The sequence below is a fragment of the Lissotriton vulgaris genome, unplaced genomic scaffold (assembly GCF_964263255.1).
Source record: "Lissotriton vulgaris unplaced genomic scaffold, aLisVul1.2 SCAFFOLD_950, whole genome shotgun sequence".
NCBI lineage: Eukaryota > Metazoa > Chordata > Amphibia > Caudata > Salamandridae > Lissotriton > Lissotriton vulgaris.
Genome location: NW_028253017.1, coordinates 525,649 through 548,883, shown reverse-complemented (window position 1 = coordinate 548,883; position 23,235 = coordinate 525,649). Strand labels below are relative to the sequence as shown.

The 23,235-nt window shown below is 45.6% G+C and overlaps 1 protein-coding gene across 1 annotated transcript in view; it reads right to left on the bottom strand.

The window, feature by feature from the left end:
• Nucleotides 1–23,235, bottom strand: part of CYGB (cytoglobin) — a 154,444-nt gene that overhangs the window by 8,584 nt on the left and 122,625 nt on the right. The window contains exon 2 of the mRNA XM_086951252.1: nt 13,346–13,577. Within this exon, the coding sequence (XP_086807378.1) occupies nt 13,346–13,577 (232 nt within the window). The remainder of the gene's footprint in view (nt 1–13,345; nt 13,578–23,235) is intronic.

The window sequence follows — 23,235 nt, the reverse complement described above, 5'->3', positions numbered from 1 at the left end:
TTATTGTTAAGTTCCAAGCTCGATACTACCCCTCTGAGAAGCCTGTGATTGCTCACCCTCGCTAACCTCAATGTCAAGTGTAGAAAGGGTTGTACTTGTACCAGACTGTATAACGAATACTATAGTTGGGGCCCAGTAGCACTTAGCTGCCCTCTAAATCCCTTTGAATCCCCCCTACTCTAACTGAGTCTGACATTCATTATGGCATGATTCACTTTTTGCAATGCAATTAAAACTGTGCATATCCGCAGACTGTAATAACTGCAAGTCAAGCGGCTAGACTAGCCGTTGATGACCTCTTCATAATGCCTTGTAAGTACTACATTGGCACCCAAGGGAGCACAGACTTATATTCATATGCAGTAAGTGTTCTGCACTTTAAAACAAGGAGTGAGAATGCCTGCTGCCATCCCAACGTTATCGCGCACTTTGAAGTGGCCTACATGTAGCAAGCAGACTATAGAAGCAGACAAGAGGTTTCTGATGTCAAAAACATATCTTACCCTTTCTAAAACTCTTCAAAACGGGACTATTTAAAGATCTCTTAAAATGAAAACTGGGATTGTGACTTAGGAAGTAGCATGACTACTAGATCTGCCCTGCGGCAACTTCTACAATCCACGTTATAGAGTCCTCTTTCAATTCCAGAATCACCACTGCTGTGCGCACTACAAATGATCCTCAATTCAAAGATGTCACAACAAGGAGCCAAACTGAATAGGCTTAACTACTACATCCTGAGTCCTTCCTGCTTGAAATCTGTGGGTGCCCTAATCTCTCTAGCCAGTGCAAAAGCCATCCGGTGATGAACATCCTGATGTAGATGGAGAGTGGAGGAGATGTCTGATCTCCTTTTAAAGAAGAGGAACTAAGAAGTACATATGGATGTTTTTGAATCATATTGCAGTATCAAGCACGTCTACAATCAGTGAGGAAGCAGGGCACCCTTTCCAAAGACCCTTCCTTGTGGAGGGCACATTCACTAGTCAAATGTGATGAGTGCTAGTAAATCAGACAGAGTGGATGCACAGTTAGAGGGCCATCTTCAGATTTTCACCAGTCATTACACCAATGATCAGGGGCTTCCTGTTTGGACAAGCCTTTGTAGTAGGAAGTCAAGCCCTCTTTCGTCCATTGGCACAATTTGGACAACCTAGTTGCATTTTACACAGTGATTCTAGGTTTTTGACCCAAGGAGCACGCCTCCCATGTGAGTGTACTTCAAGTCAGTCACAGTCTAAAAATTCATGTTCATTCCAGACCTCTTCTTCCCAGTGGTTGAGTTCCTTTCTTACTTGCTGCTGCACACATTTGAAGGCTGTGAGTGAGTGCATCGCACAAGAACATGTGAATGAAGCAACCGTTACCGTGTTGTTAGTCAACTTAGTAGTACTCGGGCACCATAGAACGAAGTGCCGGTGGTTGCTCAGACTGTATCAGCCTAGCCCCCCCTGCCAACGTGCTAACCAGTCGTGCTGGAAGGTAATACATATATCTGACCCAAATTCAAAACCTTGGGAAGACATGCCCCATAATCCTCTCTTACTCACTGCATCATAGAGAGTGACATTGCAGCTTGTGTGTCTTCCCCCAATGCTTTGGTGCTGGAGTAGGTCAGCGCTTTACTGTTCTTTGTGTACTGCGTTTGTCAGGCTTCTTTGGCTCTCCTTCGGCTTTGACCATGTACTGAAAGGTCTCAGTCAGAGATAAACTTCCAAGTTCGTCTGGGACCATGAACACACATAACACAGAAAATAATTTAGACCTGAAGTACAGATTTCCGCTGAGCCAGTGTAAGTTTGCCAGCTTGTTGTCATTCCCTCTTCGGATCAGATTCCTTCCTGGATGCACCAGTAAGGTGAGGATGTTTTCAAATGCTTTCCCCGTCATTCTAGCACTGGTGCCTTCCCTGCCATGAGAGTTTCAGTAGCTTGGCTCATGTCCGGGTGTCAGTGCTACATGCCTGGGTACTGCTGCACCCAGCACTGACCTCCAAGTCATTCTCCAATCTGGCTTTCCATTTCTCTGGCATTGTTTTTTCTACATGGGAACCTCTAAAATCGACCCAGTGCTAACCCAGCCCCGTGCAAAAAGCCGAGTTGTCAGATCTGAAAACAGAACAAAGAAACTGATATCACCAGTACCAGTGAGCCTTAGACTTGCACTCTCAGAAAAAACAGTAGCTTTCAGTTTGTGCAAAAACGATCTAGGTGCCATTCTTGGCCCCTTCCTGGAGAATTAAGGCATCTATGCCCTGGATCTAGCCTTGGTGCACCAACCACAGACTTTTCTCTGTTTGAGGCAGGAGCCACAGACATAAAAGAAATCTAATTCTGAACCAGCTGTGTCCACATCGCTGGACAATAAATATGGGACCTATTTGTGTCTAGGAATCCTCCAACTGAGACTCTTGTGGCAATGGCAACCTCATTAAAGGAAAATGCATTCTCCATCCACAAGCGATGAGGAGCCCAAATACCTTCAAAGTTAAAGTAGGTAGGATACAGACTTCTAGTCGCAGATTCCTTACCTTAGAATATTCCCCAGGCATCAGACTGGATCTGGAAATTTTAAAGCAGTACCGTTGTTCTCAGGTAGATGGCATTGTTCGACTCCACGTCGGCATCACCAACACCGGAGGTAATGTGCGCAGTGCCTATGTAGGCGCCAACCCAGCCCACAGGCTTCACACCATGTGGTGCCTTTCACAGTCATAAATCTAAAACACACCTCTATTTGGTTTGCCTCTGCTGTTTGGAGCAGGACCATGGCTCCAAGACCTGCGAGGTTGTTGTGCCATGAACACCAAGGCACTGAAGGAACAGTGCTTCAAGCTCTGTGCTGCCTGATGTTGGGTGACTCCCGTGACACTCTCAATGTCGGTTACAGAGAAGGTCCCAGGACTGCTCACGGAACCACTCTGGCGGTTGTCGTCTTGATCCCAGTCGTCGAGTAAGCCACATAAGATAAAGAAGTCGAAGAAGTCGAAGTGTTCTTTGACTTCTCTGCACTGGTCCAACTCATCGGACCCAGTGCACTCTAGACGCTGCTTCACAGTGGAACCTGTGCCTTGATCGGCTCTGTGCCTCCCAGAGTTTCTCAGAGCTGGAGTGACCCCGCCCAACCCAAGGCATTTTATGAGGTTATGCACCTCATATTTGGGCAGCCCGACCACTCTGAAGCACCATTGTGCTCCACGAGTACGGGAGGGGCCCCTACTCCTTCTGAACCAGCCAGGCCCCTTGGATCAGGTGCTGGATCCAGAGTGGCACTGCCCATCAGTCCTCAATCTTCCCTGGGGTCTGCACCAGTGCTGTCGGTACCAAAGCCCAACAGGGGCACAGTCTCCATCGTTCTACCGACTCCAACTGGCCAGTTCAGCGTCGCCCGACACCTACTCCGGCACTGAACGGTACCATGTACCAGTATCATGCCTTCAAGTGCCCTTTTCTTTTGACAGGTCTGGAGAGGGCAATGTTTGAGAGGGGCAAGAGGACCCTTATGGTCACCATCACCCCATGGATGATACAGAGAACAACTGATTTGAGAACTGGCGGCTACCAGTGATTTGGACATCTCATCAGACACTGTTCGTCTGATGAGGTGTCTCCCCCTACAGTGGCTAAATAAGAAGGTGCCTCATTTGTAGTGGTGGTGTGGCGGGCAGCTGAGGTCCTGGACCTTCAGCTGCCCACAGTGGGAGTAAAGACAAATGTCTTGACAGAAGTGCTTCTACCGAGAGTCATCCCTATATAACCCTTACTTCCTTTCAAGGAAGCCCGTACAGATGTCCTCCTTGGGGCCTGATTGAAGCCCTGCACAGGGGCTCCTATGCACAGAACAATTGCCTGCTGCCATTGCTCTGCTCCTGGGGACCCAGTTTCCTCATGCAGCACCCCACCCGAGAGAGCTTGGTGGTCCAAACCTCCACTTCGGGGATCCATTCCGATGCGTTACCTACCACTCCACCGGATAGGGAATCCAAAAGGCTGCATACCTTCAGAAAGAGCATTTTCTTTTCCTCCAGCCTAGCACTGCACCTTTTAGGCTGATACCAACACCAAATCCTGCCCATGGATTCGGCGAAGGCCTGAGTCATACTCTCTCAAGCAATTGCTGATAGGCGAGATGCAGCAAAGTTCACATCAGATGTGGACTTGACACAACCGACTCTCTGGGCACAGTGATTTCATCAGTGACACTGAAACACCACGCCTGACTAAGAACCACTGGCTTCTCAAGGGATGTCCAAGCTTCGGTCATGGGCATGCCCTTTAATGGCTCTTGCCTCTTTAGTGAGAAGGCATACTCAGCGCTGGAGCTCTGTAAGGATAGCAGAGCTTCAGCCAGGTCCTTGCCCCTAGCCATGGCAACTCGACAAACCCAGTCTGTCTTGTGCCCCTTGTGGGGCTACAGTAGGGGCTACCAACTGGGTTCCTAGCCCTTTTGTGGACACGCTTCCACAGATCACGTGGGACTACTAGCTAGAGGTGGGTCAGTCAACCATCTCCCGACAGCTGCAGCCTCCAAACCGTTTTAGTTTGCCATTATACCAGTAAGGGCATCAAGTGGGAGGCAGAATCTACCATCACCTGCCACACTGAAAGTCAATAATATCTACCAAGTGGGTTTTGCAAATCACCCAGAAGTGCTACTCCATCCCTTTCCTAGAAACCCCTTCACCCATGCCACCCACTTACAGCCAGCTGATGGAGGACCGCATCCCTTTACTCCACTGGAATTGTTAGCACTTTTGACTAAAGGAGCCATCAAGAGGGTGCTGGCATCCGAAGTAGATTGTGGGTGCTATTCCCGCTACTTTCTGGTACCCAAAAAGGATGGAGGCTTTTGTCCTATCCTAGATCTGCACCTTCTCAACTTCTTCTTGAATAAGAAAAAGTTCAAAATGCTTACCTTAGCTCAGGTACTGTCTTCCCTGGCACCTGGATGGTAGTGTTGGGTTTGCAGGATGCATATTTCAATATTGTTGCCCTCCCGGCCCACATGCATTTCCTGGGGTACACAATGGGTCAAGAGCATTTCCAGTTTACAGTGCTCCCCGTTGGCCTGACCAGTGCCCCCGGGTGTTCACAAAAGTGATGGTGGTGGTTGCAGAACTTCTTTTAAGTTCAGGGGTTCCAGTCCTCCCCTACCTTGACGATTGGCTGTTGATGGAGGGCTCACCCAAGTACTCATCTCCCACCTCCAGACTATGGCGTACCTCTTGCATTTGCTGGGGTTCACTATAAACGTGCTGAAGTAACACCTGACTCCCTCTCAATTTTTTTTTCATCGGGCTGTCTGGATATAGTGCAGTTTCTGGCTTATCCTCCCAAATGGCGAGTCTAGGATATTCAGGCGATGGTTCAGATGTTTCAGCCTCTATCCTGGATTTTGGTGAAACTGACTATGAGGCTATTGGACCTCATCTGGACTCTGGATTGGGATCTGAAGTTCCAATTGGCACAGCATCATGGGAATCTCTCCAACTTGGTCCAGATCTTGGAGGGACTCAAAAGGTGTGCAGTGGTGCCTAACGAACCTCAAATAGATCACCCTCACCCAATCAGAGCTAACTGAAGTGACAGATTGCTCGCTCCTGGGTTGGGACGGCCATGTGGGAGAGGTGGAGATCTGGGGGACTCTGATCTCCGGCAGGGTCCGTGCTTGAAATCAGTTTACTGAAGCTGTTGGCAATCTGGTTTGCATTGAAAGCCTTTCTTCCTGCAAGGGAAGACTAATGCAGGTGTTCACAGACAACACCACATCTGTGTGATACTGCAACCAACAGGGCAGAGTGGGGTCATGGACGTTTGCCAAGAGGCCCTGTGCCTCTGAACAAGTCTGGAACAACAGGGCATTTCTCTGGTGGTTCAACACTTGACAGGCTCTCTGAACACCAAGGCAGACAAACTCAGCTGTCGATGCCTAGTGGATCACGAATGGCATCTACATTTGGAGGTGTTCTCTTTCAAGAGTGGGGAGAATCTTGGTTAGACCTGTTCATCAACAACACACAGTGAGCAGTTTTGTGGCTTGGAGTTTCGAAGGCGGCTTTCGGTATGAGATACATTTTTTGGAGTGGATCCAGCCTCCAGGGTGCCTTTCCCTCAATACCACTTCTGCCTAGAGTTATCAAGAAGATCAGGAATGATCGTTCCCAGGTCATTCTTGTGGTTCTGGATTGGGCATGGAGAGTTGGGAATCCTGAGCATGAGCATCAGTCAGCCTCGTGGGGAGGATCTTGTGTTGCAGCAACAGGAGAGGGCTTTGCACCCTCTGCCTTCATGTGTGAAGAATGATCGGGACAGTTGACAGTTTTTGACCCTCTTCCCAAAGTTTGAGATGTTATTCTGTCAGCCAAGCATCCATCTACCAAGAAGTTATAAGCCTGCCTTTAGGACAAATTTGTGGCATGGTGTGCATCCAGAAACATTGATCCCCTTTCTGTATGTTTATCACAGATTTTCTCTAGGCACTATTAAAGGTTATCTGTCTGCCATCTCAGAATTCTTACGGCTGCTGGACCAACCTACTCTGCTCAAGTCACCTGTTGTGACAATATGTATGAAAATAGAGTTTTGCGATTCTCAAATTGCAATTTTTAGTGAATCGCAATTTGAGAATCGCAAAATGCAATCTATGTGGGATTGTCTAATTTGTGAATCCCACATATTCCTTATTTGCGAATCGCAAATTGAGATTCGCAAATAAGGAATTCCTTCCTATTCATTCCTATGAGATAAGAGGCCCATAGGAATGAATGGGAAGGTATTCTCAATTTGTGATTAGCAAATAGAGAATCGCAAATTGCGAATGCAATTTCAAGGGTGCCAGGGTGTCAAAAGGACACCCTGTTGCAGCCCTGAAATGTGCATGTGTGCACATGTGGCACACCTATATGCCCTAAGGGCATGTATTTGCACCACATGGCACTTTAAAAAATGCAAAATAGTGCATCTTTAAGTGAAATCGCAAATTACCACCAGCTTGAGGTTGGTGGTAATTTGCGATTCCTTAAGGTCAAATCACACTTTCTTATGTGCTTCTTACCTTGCATTAAGAAATCGCAATTTGCAATTCCTTAAATGCAATCGCAAAATAGGGAATCGCAAAATTTGTGATTCCTTATTTTGCTAGGGGGTTTTTGTGTGCTACATTGCACGCTGCAAATTTGCGATCGCAAACACTGAAATTCTGCAAATTTCAGCGTTTGCTATCGCAAATTGGCTACATACATATGGTCTCAAGTTCCTGAAAGGATTATGACACGTTTCCTCCCAGGCCATTCATCATGCCCCAGTGGGATCTTAACCTGGCTCGTACATTCCTTAAGTGCTCTCCCTTTGAGCAGTTATACTACTACCCACTTTGCTTGCTACTTTCAAAACAGCCTTTTTAGTAGCCATACTATTGGTCAGAAGGGTCAGAGAACTGCAGGCCATCTCTGTACAACCTCCTTCTACCACCTTTTACCCAGAGAAGCTGGTTATGGGGAGCTTCCCTCCTCCCGAAAGTTGTGACACTCTTTCATGTAGGCCGAACCATCACCTTGCCTACCTTCTTTCCTCTGCCTCACCATTATAAAGAAGAGGGAAACTCCACCATCTGGACTAAAAAAGATTGTCATTGTCCTACATTGATCGCACAACAGAGTTCCGGGTGGACAAGCAATTCTTTGTAGGCTGTGTTGGAGCTTGAAAAGGGTAAGCAATGCAGAAACGGACCATCTCATGATGGATAGTGTTCTGCATAAAAATCTGCAATGCACTGGCCACAAATCAACCACTTGAGGGCTTGCTTGTTCATTCTACCAGAGCCAAGGCTGTGACCATTATGTTAGCTAGTGGAGTCCCTGTCCTGGACACAGTCAGGCAGGTTCATAGACGCCATTGCACACGTTAACAAGAACTACTGTCTGGATGATGAGGTCCGCTGTGACAGGCACTTTGCCTGTTTGATCCTGCAGGACTTTCTGGTCTAACCGGTTCACCGGCCCACCTCCTGGAAGGTATTATTTGGGTATCTATTCTAAGGTTAGAAATCTGAGGCTAGGTGTCTCTATGAGATGAACAAGTTACTTGCATCCTTCGGTAACGCCTTATCTGGTAGAGTCTATATGTAGCCGCAAATTCCTTACCAACCCTCCCATCCTCCTCTCTTTGCGAACTACGTCATTATGGTCACTCTTCTGAGGACCTTAGTAATGCATACCAGTATGTCAGCATTCTTCCTGGATCTGCGCTGACATCAGCATGCTGGGGCGACGCCTTTATAGGCACCGTACACGTCACATCTGGTGTGAACGACGGCACCAACCAGCACGCAGGGGTATTGCTTGAAAATTTCCAGGTCCAGTCTGATGCCAGGGGAATATTTTAATGCAAGGAATCCGCTGCTAGATAGTCTCTACCAGGTAAGGCATTTATGCTTAAAGAGGCTATGGTTGTCACTAAGACAAGCCAGCTCTGTCATGACAACTTAGGGTTCAGGTACTTCAAGTACACATTTGACCAATATCTCACTCTGTGCCCCAAACATGCTCTGGAAAGGTACAAGTTATACGCGTCCTTGGAAACTAGGGGCATCATTAATGAGATTCCTTGCACCTCCGGAACATCACTTTTTGTGATGTTCTGAGGCGCAGAAGCCTGCGTGGTATTTATCAGGCAGCACTAAGCCACTTTTTTTGGCTTCATTCTACCTGATAAATATCAGTCCCTTTAATGCAGTGTTCTGCGTTAAAGGGCCACGCAATGGGTGTTGCTGGAGCGTTCCCAGCAACATCCATGGCCTTTTGACACTGCTCCAGATTTACGAGAAATCATAAAAGTGATGCAGTGCCAAAAGCTTAAAAAGGGGAGGCACCATGAGGAGAAATATCTTTATTTCTCCAAATTTTTCCTTTTTCTGCATGTGTTGCACTCTGCAGCACACATAGACAGAGGAAAAAGCCTCTAGTGAATATTTGTATACAGAAAGGTTTCCCTGTACAAAACTAATCATCCCCACAACGCAGGCCCCCTTGCACCATGGTGCAAAGGTGCTTGCGCTGGCGCACGGCAGCCCATTGTGAGAAGTGCAGGGGAAAAGGACAGGAATGGACTGTATCTTATAGATACGGTGCATCCCTGCCCTTTTCTTTTGCAATAGGGAAGCGCAGCAGGAAGGGTTGCGGAGCTGCCCTGCGGCAAAACCTCATAAATGAGGCCCCAGTTGGCCGAGTTAAAGCTGATGATGTCTGTGATCAAGTAATGGAAAACATAATAAACATTTTTGGACTATAAACAGCACATGCCCAGCACAAAGTCATTGGCTTGCCATTTGATGCAAAAATTCTTCCCATTCACCCCCAACAGTTGTTGCAGCAGTATAGAACTGCCGCAACCAAATCCCTGAGCTCTATCAAGCTATACTTTGGCTCACTTTTGACCAAAGGGAGATATGGTGAAATGCATACCGCACCAGAGGCCTCGAGACATGTCCTCTTTGCTTCATAGCACAAGACACATATCCTTTAGTGAGAGACTGCTCTACTTCTTCAACCATCGAAAGGCCCAGATCACTAATGAATCCTTTGTGGTCAGAAGTAAATTATGCTCTATACCTTCTACAGCTGCTGCTTTCTAGGCCACCTCTTCTTCAGACTACTTACTCAGCCCAAGGAGGCAGTGGGGTAGAGGGGATCACCCGCTCCTTTTAGGAACAACTATGTCTTCCTTGCTGTCAGGAATATGTGGTAAACCAATTCCAATAGATAGTGACTATTCTCAGTAGACCTGCAGGATGCACTTTTTGTGTGCCTTGTATTACCACAACAGATTGTGTACCAGTAACCTCAAGGCATCTGTGTAATTAGTTACACACCTTTTAGCCTTTCCATGGCTGCAAAAGGTCCATTGGTACCTCTAACTTTGTGTCTGCCTGGTAATGTCATCCTCCAGACTGCTGGCACCAACCAATCAAATGAGTTCTCTGAAACCTTTTGGTCACAGTAAACTTTAAAAAATGGGCGCTCTGATACCATCATAGCCGCAATAGATGTGGCGACATACTTCCCTTGCCCAATGGAGCTAAGATCCACCAAGGAGACAGGGATCTTAGCTTAGAGAACAGCTTCACAGGATGGAAGACACACCCTTAGGGGGAGTCTTCACAACAAGATGAAAACGACACATCCAGAAAGAACACTGGAACGAGTGCTGACAATAAATGATTAAATAATAACTCACTTACTGTGTTCATTAAATAGGGCAACATTCTCGGAAGATCCTCTGTTGTGTACCTGGGTTTACATAAGGCTGCCTACAGCTGATGGAGGGGTTAGGACGTGGGCTGACAAGTTTGCAGAGGCCTGCAGCCCACTGCAGAAGTGTGCATCTCCTATACATGAAATGGAGCATTTAGCAGGCATGGGGAGGTTGGTTTTGATGGTGCTGATGAACGGTAGTATGTGGACTGGTTCGCAGACGATACTGTAACATTCCATCAATTGCCACTTGAGGAAACAAAGGAGCAAGAACCTTGGATACCTGTTGATGGGGATGGAGCTTAACATGCAAGCTTTGACAGATAAAGAATACGCTCCCACAAGCCACTTCAACCAAAACTAATAATAAAGGTACAATTTCAGTGCGTAAGGATAGAGCTTGTTAGTTCCCTGAATCATTTGTGAAGAGGGTGTTTCCATATTCTTTTCCTCATAGACTAAGCCACCAGTTACCCAAAGATGTTTCCAATGTGAAGAATCACAGCTGTACATATATGCGATTTGCTGATTCCGTGTTGTTTTCCAGACTGGGCTTACCATTGGTTATTATTACAGACTCGGGGGCCCCATTGGGCCATTGCCCCCAGCATGACTTCTCCAAAGGACTCCTACTGATCAGTGAAGCATTAACACCCATCCTCAACACCTCCATCTACTCAGCCTCATTCCCAAACACCTGGAAACACACCTCTGTCACGCCCCTGCTCACAGGACCATCCAGTGACCCAGCCGCTCTCTCATTACTGTTACTAGTTAGTTGGTCTTGTTATATACAACATGGGATCCTCCTTCGGCATATAGCTGTTGTGTGCTTGACCGACTGGTGTATATATGGGCTAATTGTTCTCCCTACTTAACCCCTTCGATGCTGGTGACAAAGCCAGCCGGTCATGGGCGTTACCTGCGCTGCGTGCATGACGAACTGGCTTTGTCACGTAACCCGCGAATTTTGAATTCTCAGCGCGCAGCGGGAAAACCCGCTAGCGCGCATGTGGTTAAATGTGTAACCATTACCACGTCTTCTCTTAGTTCAGGGGAGTTATGAAGTCCTCAATTAATAAAAATGGTTGGATAGCTAATCTACTTGTATAGATGAATTAGGTTACCGAGATATATTTTAATGTTTCGATATTTGTGTTGGCGCTCTCTCCCTTATATTATGCCTATGTATTAGATCACTTTTGTGACCTTTCTCTTTTATCATAGAAAAGCCTCCAGTGATCTTAATTTGTGTTAGAGCCCATCTTCAGCACCAAGGATTTATATGGGCACCCTTCACTGAAATTCAACCAGGAATAGCCAGGGGTGGCAGCTGCTACCCCTTTTTGATCCTTTGCTCTTGGGCGTTCATGAAAGCAGCAGTGAAAGGAAAATGTAAACGGGGCTCTGAAAGCCATGTTTCCATACTGTTGTTTTCACTCTTTGCCTTTCCCTTAGATCCTTAGCAACAAATGGACTGCTGGGGATATCAAGGTGTGAATAAAATCATTTTCACTAACCAGTGTGTTTTTGGTTCATCAACATTCATACCATACCTTTTGTAAGAGTGGGTTGTGTAGTCTCCATCCCATGCCTTGAGGAGTTAGGAGGTTAACATACTATAACTGAGATTTAGTACAGGTTAGAATGCCTTCCACACATATTAAGGAGTAGTACTGGGATCCTCTTCAAATATGGCAGGATGGTTTGTATATCTCCCTTTGCGTTGAATAACTGTGTTTCCCTCCAGAAGAGAATGGAAAAAGGTAAAGGTTTCCTAGATCTGGGCGGAGTTCTGCAAGCAGCTGAGTGCGTTAGGTCACGCCGTGCCATCTGATTTTTTGTGACGGACGTTTGTTCCATGATGGAAAATCAGCGCGAACTGCGCTGCTGCTTTCTTTCGCTCGAGTAGATGTTCTACTCGAGTAGCAGCTTTCTCAACAGGAATGGAAGGTTTATCAATGCGCATGGTTGCGACTATCTAGGACCACCCGCATTGAGAAATTTCATTGGAAGATGGTTTAGCGTTGGATTTTTCACGCTCATCCTCGCCAACTTAATGTTGGCAAGTGAAAAAAAAACTTGCCTCCCCTTCATGGACTGGAGGTTTTCTAAACTCTGCGTGCTCCTCGGAGCGCGGAGTGCGGAAAACTCCTCAAACTCTGCGAATGGAGTGGAGTTCACCTCCCAGCCATAGTTTCCATTCATTTAATGTGAAAAGGTTTGGCTAGATCTGTAAAATGGAATGATGGTTGCTCTCCTCTTAGAATAGAAAGAGGAAGTTATTAATAGCTCTTGTTATGGAAGACTTGTCTGTTCTTTCTTTAGCATTTTGAGTTATAGTTGTCTGCCTTTTTACTACTGAAGTGTATGTAATGTCCCCCTTGCTATACTAGTATTATAGGCACTCTTCTTTGGCATGAAAAAAAAATGGTGCTCTCCCTTGCTCAATATTCAGTGATGTGGTATTCTGTCTACTGCTCTCATAAAATCCGTGGGGTAGGCGGTTAACAACATGTTTTTCATTTTGATGGGCCTCCTTACTTTACTGCCCTCATCTTCATTGAGAAAGGTTTGTCCAACCCCTCCATAAGTATTTGAAGAGTCAGAGTTAAAGAAGTACGGTTTATAAAGCCCAAACAGTGCCTCTTCCTAGGAGAGGGGGCACTTTACCGTTTCATCTCTACAAGGGGGTTTTACAAAGCTCACCTACTACTTCTGGTCTCGTCCAAGGTTTTATTTATCTTGTTTTAGCTTGCCTCAGAATAACAGTGTTTTATTGTTCCTTTCTTGTAAAGAGTTGTGATATCCTCTGGGATAGCAGTGTATATTTGAAAATGGGAAGCAGTGTATATTTGAAAACAAATGATTATTTTTGAATGGGATGAGGGGTTAACTCCTCAGCACAGTGCAGCTGCAAGTCTTGCCTCTTGTTGAGAAAGACTAAGGCAAAGCTATATCTTTTCATGCATAAGAGGAAGATGCTTTCAGTCCTTTCGCCTTTGGTACGTAGTGTGCGTCATAGTTCCTTCCCTCCCCCAATCACATTTAGGAAGGCAACGCTCTATGGCCCACGTCAACTGACCATAGGCTTACCTGGAAGTACACAGGCTCCACCTTATGTTTCAGGGCATGGCTCCTGCCCACCAGGGAAAGGATGGTAGAAACCTTATCCATGTCATCAAGGTTTTCTACGACATTGTTGATAGCGCCCATGACTCGTCGGGCATGCTTTCGTAGCTGCACACTCCTCTCCATCTCCAGTGTGTCTTCCATGTGCTTGAACTGGCTGAAGTACTGCTTGGCCGATGGGAAGTTGACAAAAAACCTGATCAAGGCAGAAAATGTATTTAATGTATTTTCTATAACAATGTGACTTTATAACCAATTGCCTCCCAGCACTCTGCACAACACAGATTTTGATCAATTTAGATATTTAGGTGCACATAGATGACATATGACACATGAGTATTTAAACGCATTATACAATGAAGGTTCAGCAGAGACAGGTTCATGCCATTGGTACACATTACCTCTAGTAGAAAGTGTTACCATTTTAGTTCATCTAAGGCCGTATATGTGACGGCTGAGTATTAGAACAGTCCATTAGCATTATTAGCACCAGCTCTACTGTATGATAGACACATGTGGCTGGTGTTAGTGTTGTGAAAATGTGGATTAGGTTCTTAACTAGCTTGAAATACAAATGTGCCAATTTTGGAATGCTGTCATCACTCATTTTTTAGGAATATTCATTTTAGTGAATAACTACAGCTGAATGCTTTTTGGTATACTCTGCGCTGATTCACAAGGCGAATCGTGAATCTGCCCATATAAAGGTCTGCACTTAGAAAATGGGTTACTGGTTGACTGGGGTGTGAGCCCTGGTCAAGCAGCAACCACAATCCTAGTCCGGGTAAGAGGCAGGCAAACCATAAATTGACCTGTGCTCACCCTCATTTCTGGGCATAGAGCTGTGAGGCTAAAGTTAGAGGCAGTGTATAAAGTATTTGTGCAACACTTCAAGCAGTTAAAAAGTGAAAACCCCACAAATAGACCCGACCCCACCTTAGAAGAATAGATCTGACTTTATTAAATAAAACAATACTTAATAACAAAAATCCAATTAGTGGAACAATACATAATGATTTTTAAAGTTTATAGAGGAAAATAGTGCCACAAAGTGCGATTGAGGTTATCTGGTCTTGCCGGACCAGGACTAAGTCACAATGAAGCGCAAGCAAGCTACAGGGAGCAAGTTAGGCGAGCTGAACAACTACTTTAAATCCTGGTTGCCGAGCGTTGCCTGCATACGCGCCGAAGATGCATCATGCTGCAGAGGCACTGCATCAGTTCCCAGATAACAGCACTTATTCCTGTGTATTTGTATGCAGTTGTAGCATACAGTTTAGAAGAAACTGGACTGAGGGACTAGAAAACTCAATCAGATGTTCCCCAATGTAAGGTTTTTGATAAAGTGTGTGTCACTGGGTGTGGTTCTCACTCACATATTGGGACAGTTATCCCAGAATGCCAAAAAAGATCAGTTTACTCATGATTCATTTATTTTCGCAGTACATCTTACCAGAAATTCCAATATTTTTGCACGATATGCTCTTCTTCAGAGAAGAGTGTTCCTTTTATTTAGGGGTAAGTTCCTGCTGCTTGCTTGATACTGTGGTGAAAAACCAAACTAAGGGCCAGATGCATCAAGCGAAATGCGCTCGCAAAAGGGCCAGATTCTCAGAATCTGGCCCTTTGCGAGTGCAATTTTTGCATTTGGGATGCATCATCCCAAATGCAAAAATCGCAAATAGAGAATTCGCTAAAATGCGATTGTTTGTATTTAAGGAATCTCTAATTGAGATTCCTTAAATGCAATGCATGAAAGTATCAAAAATAGCGAATTCGCTAATAGGGCACGCAAATTACCATGAAGTACAACTTCATGGTAATTTGCAAAAACTTTGAAAAATGCACTTTTGTGCATTTTTCAAAGTTTCATGTTGCGCACACATATGCCCTAAGGGCATGTGTGTGCGCAACATATGTGCACAGATCACATTCAGGGGTGTAACAGGGTGCCCTTTGGACACCCCTGCACCCTTGAACTCGCAATCTCAATTTGCGAGTCGCAATTAAGGAAACGCTATTTTTTGTGTGATTGCTTGATGCATTCCATTTTGCTATTCCTTATTAGCGATTCCTTATTTTTCGCTAATAAGGAATCGCAAAATGGATGCTTGATGCATCTGGCCCTAAGCATGGTGTGTTCCGCTTTTTCAGACGGGGCCCTTACTATAGCCTTTTAACTTGACGCTGCGGGTTCTACCAGCCACTAAAGGCCTGCTCCATATTTAAAGGCCCAAGCACAAGACGAAGCCCTTTGACAACTGAGCAGAGCTTTAATGGCTGGTAAATCCTGCAACAGAGGGTTCTAAGGCAATTAGAGCATTTCGCCTCTAGAGGGCAGTATGTTCTAAATTGTAAAACTAAGACCTCACAGAGCCAGAGGGGATTGAAATCCCCTAGGGCTCCTTGAGGTCTTTTTTTCACAGTTCCACAGCTGTGAACAAACATTGAAATGTTGGAGCTCCGGGCTACTACCGGCCATTAGAGGCCCGATCACTCCATTCTCTTCACTGGAGATCCCAACATTTCAATGTTCTAATACCTTCTCAAAATGCTTGACTCGTACTCCCACGTTACACCACTTCGCCCGTATGAAGCAAGTGGTTGAAGCACATTTAAAAGTCTGCACCAGTCAGAGACTTTGAAAGGCTGCAAGGACTGGCAGAGAATAGGTCACATGTTGATCTGACCAAGAACGAGTCTTGGCTCGCCTGAAAGGTGCATAGTAAATCTGGGGTTTAATCAACTCCCACTAAATCTCTCACTTCTCCTAACTGGCCAGGCCTGCTATGGGAGGGTGAGTACTGTCGTACGTGAGCACCACCTCCAGTTTATACCGTAATCGATCTAGTCATTCTAGTGCCTTTCCCAAAACCTACATTCACTTCCTGTTTACTTTTCAAAGTATTAAGACATATATAGAAAGAGGTTATGCAGCGGATTGGGCTGGCTGAAAGCCTTCATTCCCCATTAACCTCGGGCCATTTTATTCCACATTAAAGGAACACATCTTGCCAGAGTGAAACACATCTCTGTGTAATCTGCTCGTAAAACAGAGATGTAATACGAGAAAGTAGAAATGGGTCTTAAAGAGAGTGGGAAGTGAATACTGGCAGCTGGAGAGGCGAAAAAGAAAGAGATGAGCAGAGAAAGGGGAAGAGATACGCGGTAGAAAGAGGGAAAACTTGCAGAGGTCTGATGGAGAGAATAAAGAGGGCTCTAAAAACAGAGTTAGCAGGAGAAGTAAGAGTGGAAATGCAAAAAGTAGTGAAGGAGGGAAGAGGACTGTGAAGATGTGAAAATATGATGGTGATAAAGATGCAGAGAAAAGGGGAGCTTACAAAATGGAGATGATAGAGGAATAAAGTATGCGATAAAGGAAATGCTGTACCATTTGTTTAATCACAAATAATTTGCCCATACATCCTGTCCACCAGAAAAAGTTGTTTCTGGGTTATCTAACTATTCAAAAGTACTCTTTCCATGCTCCCATGATTGCAAGTTACTTTCCACTCTCGCATCGCTCTTTTTGCATCTAGAGAACTTTGACATATGCTGCTATACCTTAGCATCACTGAACAAGCATTTGCAATGCAATGGTCTCGGCATCATTAATGGTAGAGCTATTGGCATTGCTCATGACATTTCTTTTTTTTCTTTAAATCGTAAATAAATGGCATTGTCATTTACATTGCCAATACACAGCACTCTGCACATGCACTCACTACTCTGCACTGACTACTCTGCACTGACTACTCTGCACTCACTACTCTGCACTCACTACTCTGCACTCACTACTCTGCACTCACTATTCAGCACTCACTATTCTGCATTCTGCACACTCACTCTGCCCTCACTATTCTGCATTCTGCACTCACTACTCTGCACTCACTACTCTGCACTCACTATTCTGCATTCTGCACACTCACTCTGCCCTCACTATTCTGCATTCTGCACTCACTACTCTGCACTCACTACTCTGCACTCACTACTCTGCATTCTGAACACTCACTCTGCCCTCACTATTCTGCATTCTGCACTCACTACTCTGCACTCACTACTCTGCATTCTGCACACTCACTCTGCCCTCACTATTCTGCATTCTGCACACTCACTCTGCCCTCACTATTCTGCATTCTCTGCCCTCACTACTCTGCACTCACTACTCTGCCCTCACTACTCTGCCCTCACTACTCTGCCCTCACTACTCTGCACTCACTACTCTGCACTCACTACTCTGCACTCACTACTCTGCACTCACTATTCTGCATTCTGCACACTCACTCTGCCCTCACTATTCTGCATTCTGCACACTCACTCTGCCCTCACTATTCTGCATTCTGCACACTCACTCTGCCCTCACTATTCTGCATTCTCTGCCCTCACTACTCTGCACTCACTACTCTGCCCTCACTACTCTGCCCTCACTACTCTGCCCTCACTACTCTGCACTCACTACTCTGCACTCACTACTCTGCACTCACTACTCTGCATTCTGCACACTCACTCTGCCCTCACTATTCTGCATTCTGCACTCACTACTCTGCACTCACTACTCTGCACTCACTATTCTGCATTCTGCACACTCACTCTGCCCTCACTATTCTGCATTCTGCACACTCACTCTGCCCTCACTATTCTGCATTCTGCACACTCACTCTGCCCTCACTATTCTGCATTCTGCACACTCACTCTGCCCTCACTATTCTGCATTCTCTGCCCTCACTACTCTGCACTCACTACTCTGCCCTCACTACTCTGCCCTCACTACTCTGCACTCACTACTCTGCACTCACTACTCTGCACTCACTACTTGCAACTAAGGAAATAAAAGGAAAACACACTTCGTCCTTTGGAAATTTTCTCAAACAAATGATGTGCTTAGTGTTTGCTCTATATCACTGAGTTCTGTGCACCGACTGGGAGAAAAAGCAAAAAGTACCTAGACTAAACACCATCATGCCTGTCAACAGGAAGTTGAGTGCATTTAATATTTTCAAAGCCTAATAAAACAATTCTAGATAATTACGTTGTAAATATAGAACCACACAATATCATTCACAACCATCATGCTTTTGCCTGCTTAGGCTCTTGCCCGCTCTGTGATATTTAATATTGGCAAAACACGTGTCTTAATCTTAAACACACGCTGCTTTTATAACACTCTGCCAAAAGTAAGCAATGGGCTGCTAAATAAAAGCGGGTCCATCTGCATGTAGACGAGAGTCACAACGCACACACTAACAACAACACTAAAAGTGCTATGGAGATGCTACTTTCTTTGATATACTAATGAAGAAGGCAAAAGTCAACATTTCCGTATGAAAAGTTTTTTTTATAAAAACAGGGCCAGGAGACAGAAACTCCCCAGTTAACGCCACCCTAACATCGACACTAAAAGTACTATGGAGATGCTACTTTCTTTGATATGCTAATGAAGAAGGCAAAAGTCAGCATTTCCGACAACTAAAGCAGCCGACTTTGAGGCTAGGGAAGCACCACGTTCTACTGTAGCACGAGAGTAGCGCGCGACTATGGCATTAGGTGAATAACACAAATCACAAGATTCCAGAACCGAAAAAAATAATTGTGTCCCTATGTAATGCAAATGATACTCACCTTAAAAAGGTTTTATGGGGGAAAAGCGATCTAATAGTGCAATTCCAAAGACTTTAAGACGCAAAAGCAATTGCGAGACTCTAGCATCAAATGCATGTAATCGAGAATCACTATGCCAGCATTGAGAAATAACACTGCATTTTTCAGAAGTCACTAAATCTTAGACTGTAACTGTTAACGCGCATTGTAATGTAAGAAAATGCACCTCGGTAAATGCAAACCGCTTGCTGAATAAAAGCATGTCTATTTGCATATAGAAGACAATCACAATGGCACAGAATAAAAAAAATGAAGAACCAACAACGCACAACTAAATCTTACACGTAAACTGTTAACACGCATTGTATCGGAAAAAATAAAACCTAAATGTCACACGTTTACACGTTTACTCTAAACACGCATTGTATTTTAAGAAAATGCAGCTTGAGAAATGAAAGCAGCTTGCTAAATGAAAGCTGTTTACTTTAAACGCCATTGTATTTTAAGAAAATGCAGCTTGAAAAATGAAAGCAGCTTGATGAATGAAAGCCGTTTACACGTATACTCTAAAAGCGCATTGCATTTTAAGAAAATGCAGCTTGCTAAACGAAAGCAGCTTGCTGAATGTAAGCATATGTATGTGCATGTAATCGACAGTGACACAGGCAAAAACGAAACTGAAGAACAAACAGCGCACAACTCAGCGCTCGTACTTGTGCGCGTGTCAGTTACAAATCGCCTCCAGGGCGATGCGCGCCGCCAGGAGTGTCTCCTGGGAAGCACACACGCCGACAATAAGTTCTCGGCAGAGACACGCTTCCGCGCGGCTCAGCCGAGCCCTAAAAAGGAAGAATTGCATTTCACTTCCTTGAAACATAGAAGCGCAGTGTGTTTACTTCCTCCTTTCTTTACTCTTTTATCTTTCTAACCCTTGACCCAGCTTCCTTTCTTTAATTTGACTCCATTAAGCCACGATGTATATGCCGCCTGTGCCTTTCTGATTTCTTCCCTCAGCTCTTCAGGTGGTCATTCTGTTGGTCTAGACCTAGACATCCAACCAAGACTGGGTTAAGTTAATGGAGTCCTTCATTTCATTGATTCAAAAGGACTGTGACCATTAATTTGAGTAAGAGTAATTCTATATGCCCACAACAACCTCGTAATCTCCTTCTCTCACTTAAATTTGTTATTGTAGCCAATTGGATGATACCTTTTAACAATCCATTGGAGCATTCCACACATCTTTTTCCCACAGATGATGTACAGATGTAGTATCAGTTTTAATGGCGTTCTCGTCAAATAATTTTCACATTTTGTGGATGTAAATTGCAGGCCATTGTCGCTAATCAAAGTTTTGGGTAACCCCTCAGGTAAACATACCACATCCAAAAACATCACAACCGCTTCACTCTCTGCTTTATAAACTATCTTGACTTCTGGCCGCTAAGAAAGAAGGTCGGCAATCACAGTGCGGTACTTGTTCTTCTCTCCAGTATGTATTGACTCCATGATATCAATTTTGACTCTTTACCAAGACATACTGGGACTCTCTATTGGTCACAATGGTGATCTGAATGTAACTTTATCTAAGTTATTGTATTCATAACTCCAAGACAGCCTCCTCTGTCCCCTGGGTATGCTGCCTACCTCGTCTCACCTCCCCGTGGCAGCGCTCCCTGCCGGCAGGGGCGGCCTTAGGCATGTGCAAGCTGTGCACCTGCACAGAGCCACCAAACCCCAGGGGCCACCACGCCAATATATATCCTTAGTATAATAATCCTCTGAGGATGGATACATATTTGCATGGCGGCCACTGGCAGGGATTTGACGGCCTCCGGCTCTGTTCCACTTCCAAATACCCGGAACACCCCCCCTCCCCCCTCTTCCCTGGCTTCTGCGCCTGCGTTCCTCCTGGTTCCTGATTGGCTTCTTTTTTTCCCTACCCACTGCTGGCCCGCTGGTACAGGCTTATATAACATTGCAAGCAAAATGAAAAGAATTCGAGTACACAAATCTGGTTATTCGAAACTAAAGAGAAAGGCGGCTCAGCAGGCATTCGTAGCGTCACAGGAAGGAGCAATCTGGCTCCTCCTCCTAAATGTTATCGTTCTGAGACGAATTCGGAAGGGTAGGAGCAGCCGAAGGTACTGGTCATCTAACGCCTTTTCTGGACGTGTTATTAAAACACCTTCCCGAGCTCCGGGGGGCTCTGCCCCGCCGGGACCCCCTCTTCGGGAGCCCCCTATCTACACTCTTTGCCTGGGGCCGCCATGAGCCTAGAGCCGCCCCTGCTGCCGGTCAGATTGGCAGACCCATTCCAGAAAGTGCAGTTCCCGTGGGGGGCCTGCGATGGTCCTCCCCACAACTGCAGGGGTGGGTTGAAGCCACAGGCTGCAGCAGACCAGGTCCGTCCTCTCGTCGGATCCCCGGTAAATGGCAGTTCAGGAATTTGCAGGCAAGTATGCGGGCCCACTACCCTGTTAGTGACAGGTGGCCCAGGGCACCAGAGACCTCCCTGTGGCAGCAGGGGCCTGATGGTAGTGCATTCCACTAGTCCAATGAAGCGGCAGCCATGCCAAGGCCGCAACTCGTCTTGCCGGCCCCTGCAGCAAAAGATTCACCAAAGGTTATGTCAGGCCTGCCAGAGTGGTATCCTCCAGCCACTTCGGGACTCCCCTGCACAGATCACAGCAGGTCTCAGCTGATGCAGATTTTCGTGCTGCCCGGCAGCATTTGCTGCCATCTAGAACCCTGGTGCTTTTGCCAGCACAGAGGGGGAGTGGTACCCGTCATGGCGGTATCTCATGGGGTGCAGCAACAGGACGTTGGGTGCACGGCCCCAGTTTGTCAGCTGACCACCTTATCGTGTCGGGCCCCCCTGCGCGGGTCACAGCAGGCCACTGGCAGTGTAGACATTAATGCAGCCAAGCTGTGCTCACTAGTCATTGCTACCACTGGTGTGTTGGCCTTCATAGGGGGAGAGGAGAAACCATCAGGTAAGTGTCCTGTTGGGGGGAGCACCATGTTGTTGGGTTCACAGTTCATCAGCTTATGCACAGCAGGCCCATAAACTTCCCGAGGACCTCTGGAGTGGTGGGTGGGGAGTGGCCACCACAGCCCGCCAAGCTGCTCGGTTGGCCGTGGCCAACCATCCAGTGTTCACTCTGCTCCCACTATCACCTTTACCTCAGTAATGGCATCTATGGCTTCTCTGTCATTTACTGCATATCACCCAGCTCAGTCAGCGTTGTCAGGCACCCTGGCACTACGGATAAATGTTGGAAAGTGAAGTCGGCTAGCAGAGCATCACTAGGTGACGGCCATCTTGCAGTCAGGCTCTCTAGCTCCCACTCTAACAATCCTATGTTTAAATAAACGTAGTTCACCAATTTACCCAGAAAAGACATTAGTAAATGGTTTTAAAACTTCAACTCCAAATGTCTTTCCACTCTCAACTGCTAACAAGGGTTCAGGACTATTGGGATGTAAACTCCTCTCGAGTTAACTCCGATCCATCCATCCACAGTTACATGCACATTGCATTCTGCCTTCCTGTCCTTGAACACACATAGGAGTTTACAAAAACCCAGCATTTAAATGGGTTAGCCAGTGAAGCTGTTAGGTCTGATCTTTGATACTTCGGAATCATTTTCTAAAACATTTACAAACTTGCTCTCTCAAACTTACAATTTATAATAGTGTATGCTATTCCTATGCAACAAAGAAATATGTACGGTACTGGGTCTCAGGGTATGTAACTTCCAAACCACTGTTGAGAAGAGTCGTTTCTGTAATGGAAAAATGGGCGTGTCTCTTGCTTTCTTTTATTGGCGCAATTGCATTGGTTAAAATGTCTATTCTACCCCATTCATGTTTGACTTTTCCACTGTACCCTGCTATTTGCAGACTAGTTATTTCACCAGAATTAGCAGCACCACTGGGGATTAAATCTGGTCTGACAAAAGACCCGGGATAAATTTAGTAAGGCTACAAAAACAGGGCGGTCGAGATCTACCTACTTTTAGAAGTTATTATAAGGCAGCTCCATCTCAATACAGTAATACAAGCTTTTTTTCTCCCCAATAATCATCTTTTCAATAATCGTCTATTAGGTAGAATACTAGCAAAATGAGTTTTGCTACAAGATTTTAGCAGAAGTTTGGAAGTGATGAAAGGCTGCACATAAGGCAAATAAGATAACTATGAAACTTGCTGAGAAACGGCTATCTAGAGAACTGCTGAGAAAAGGGTAGACC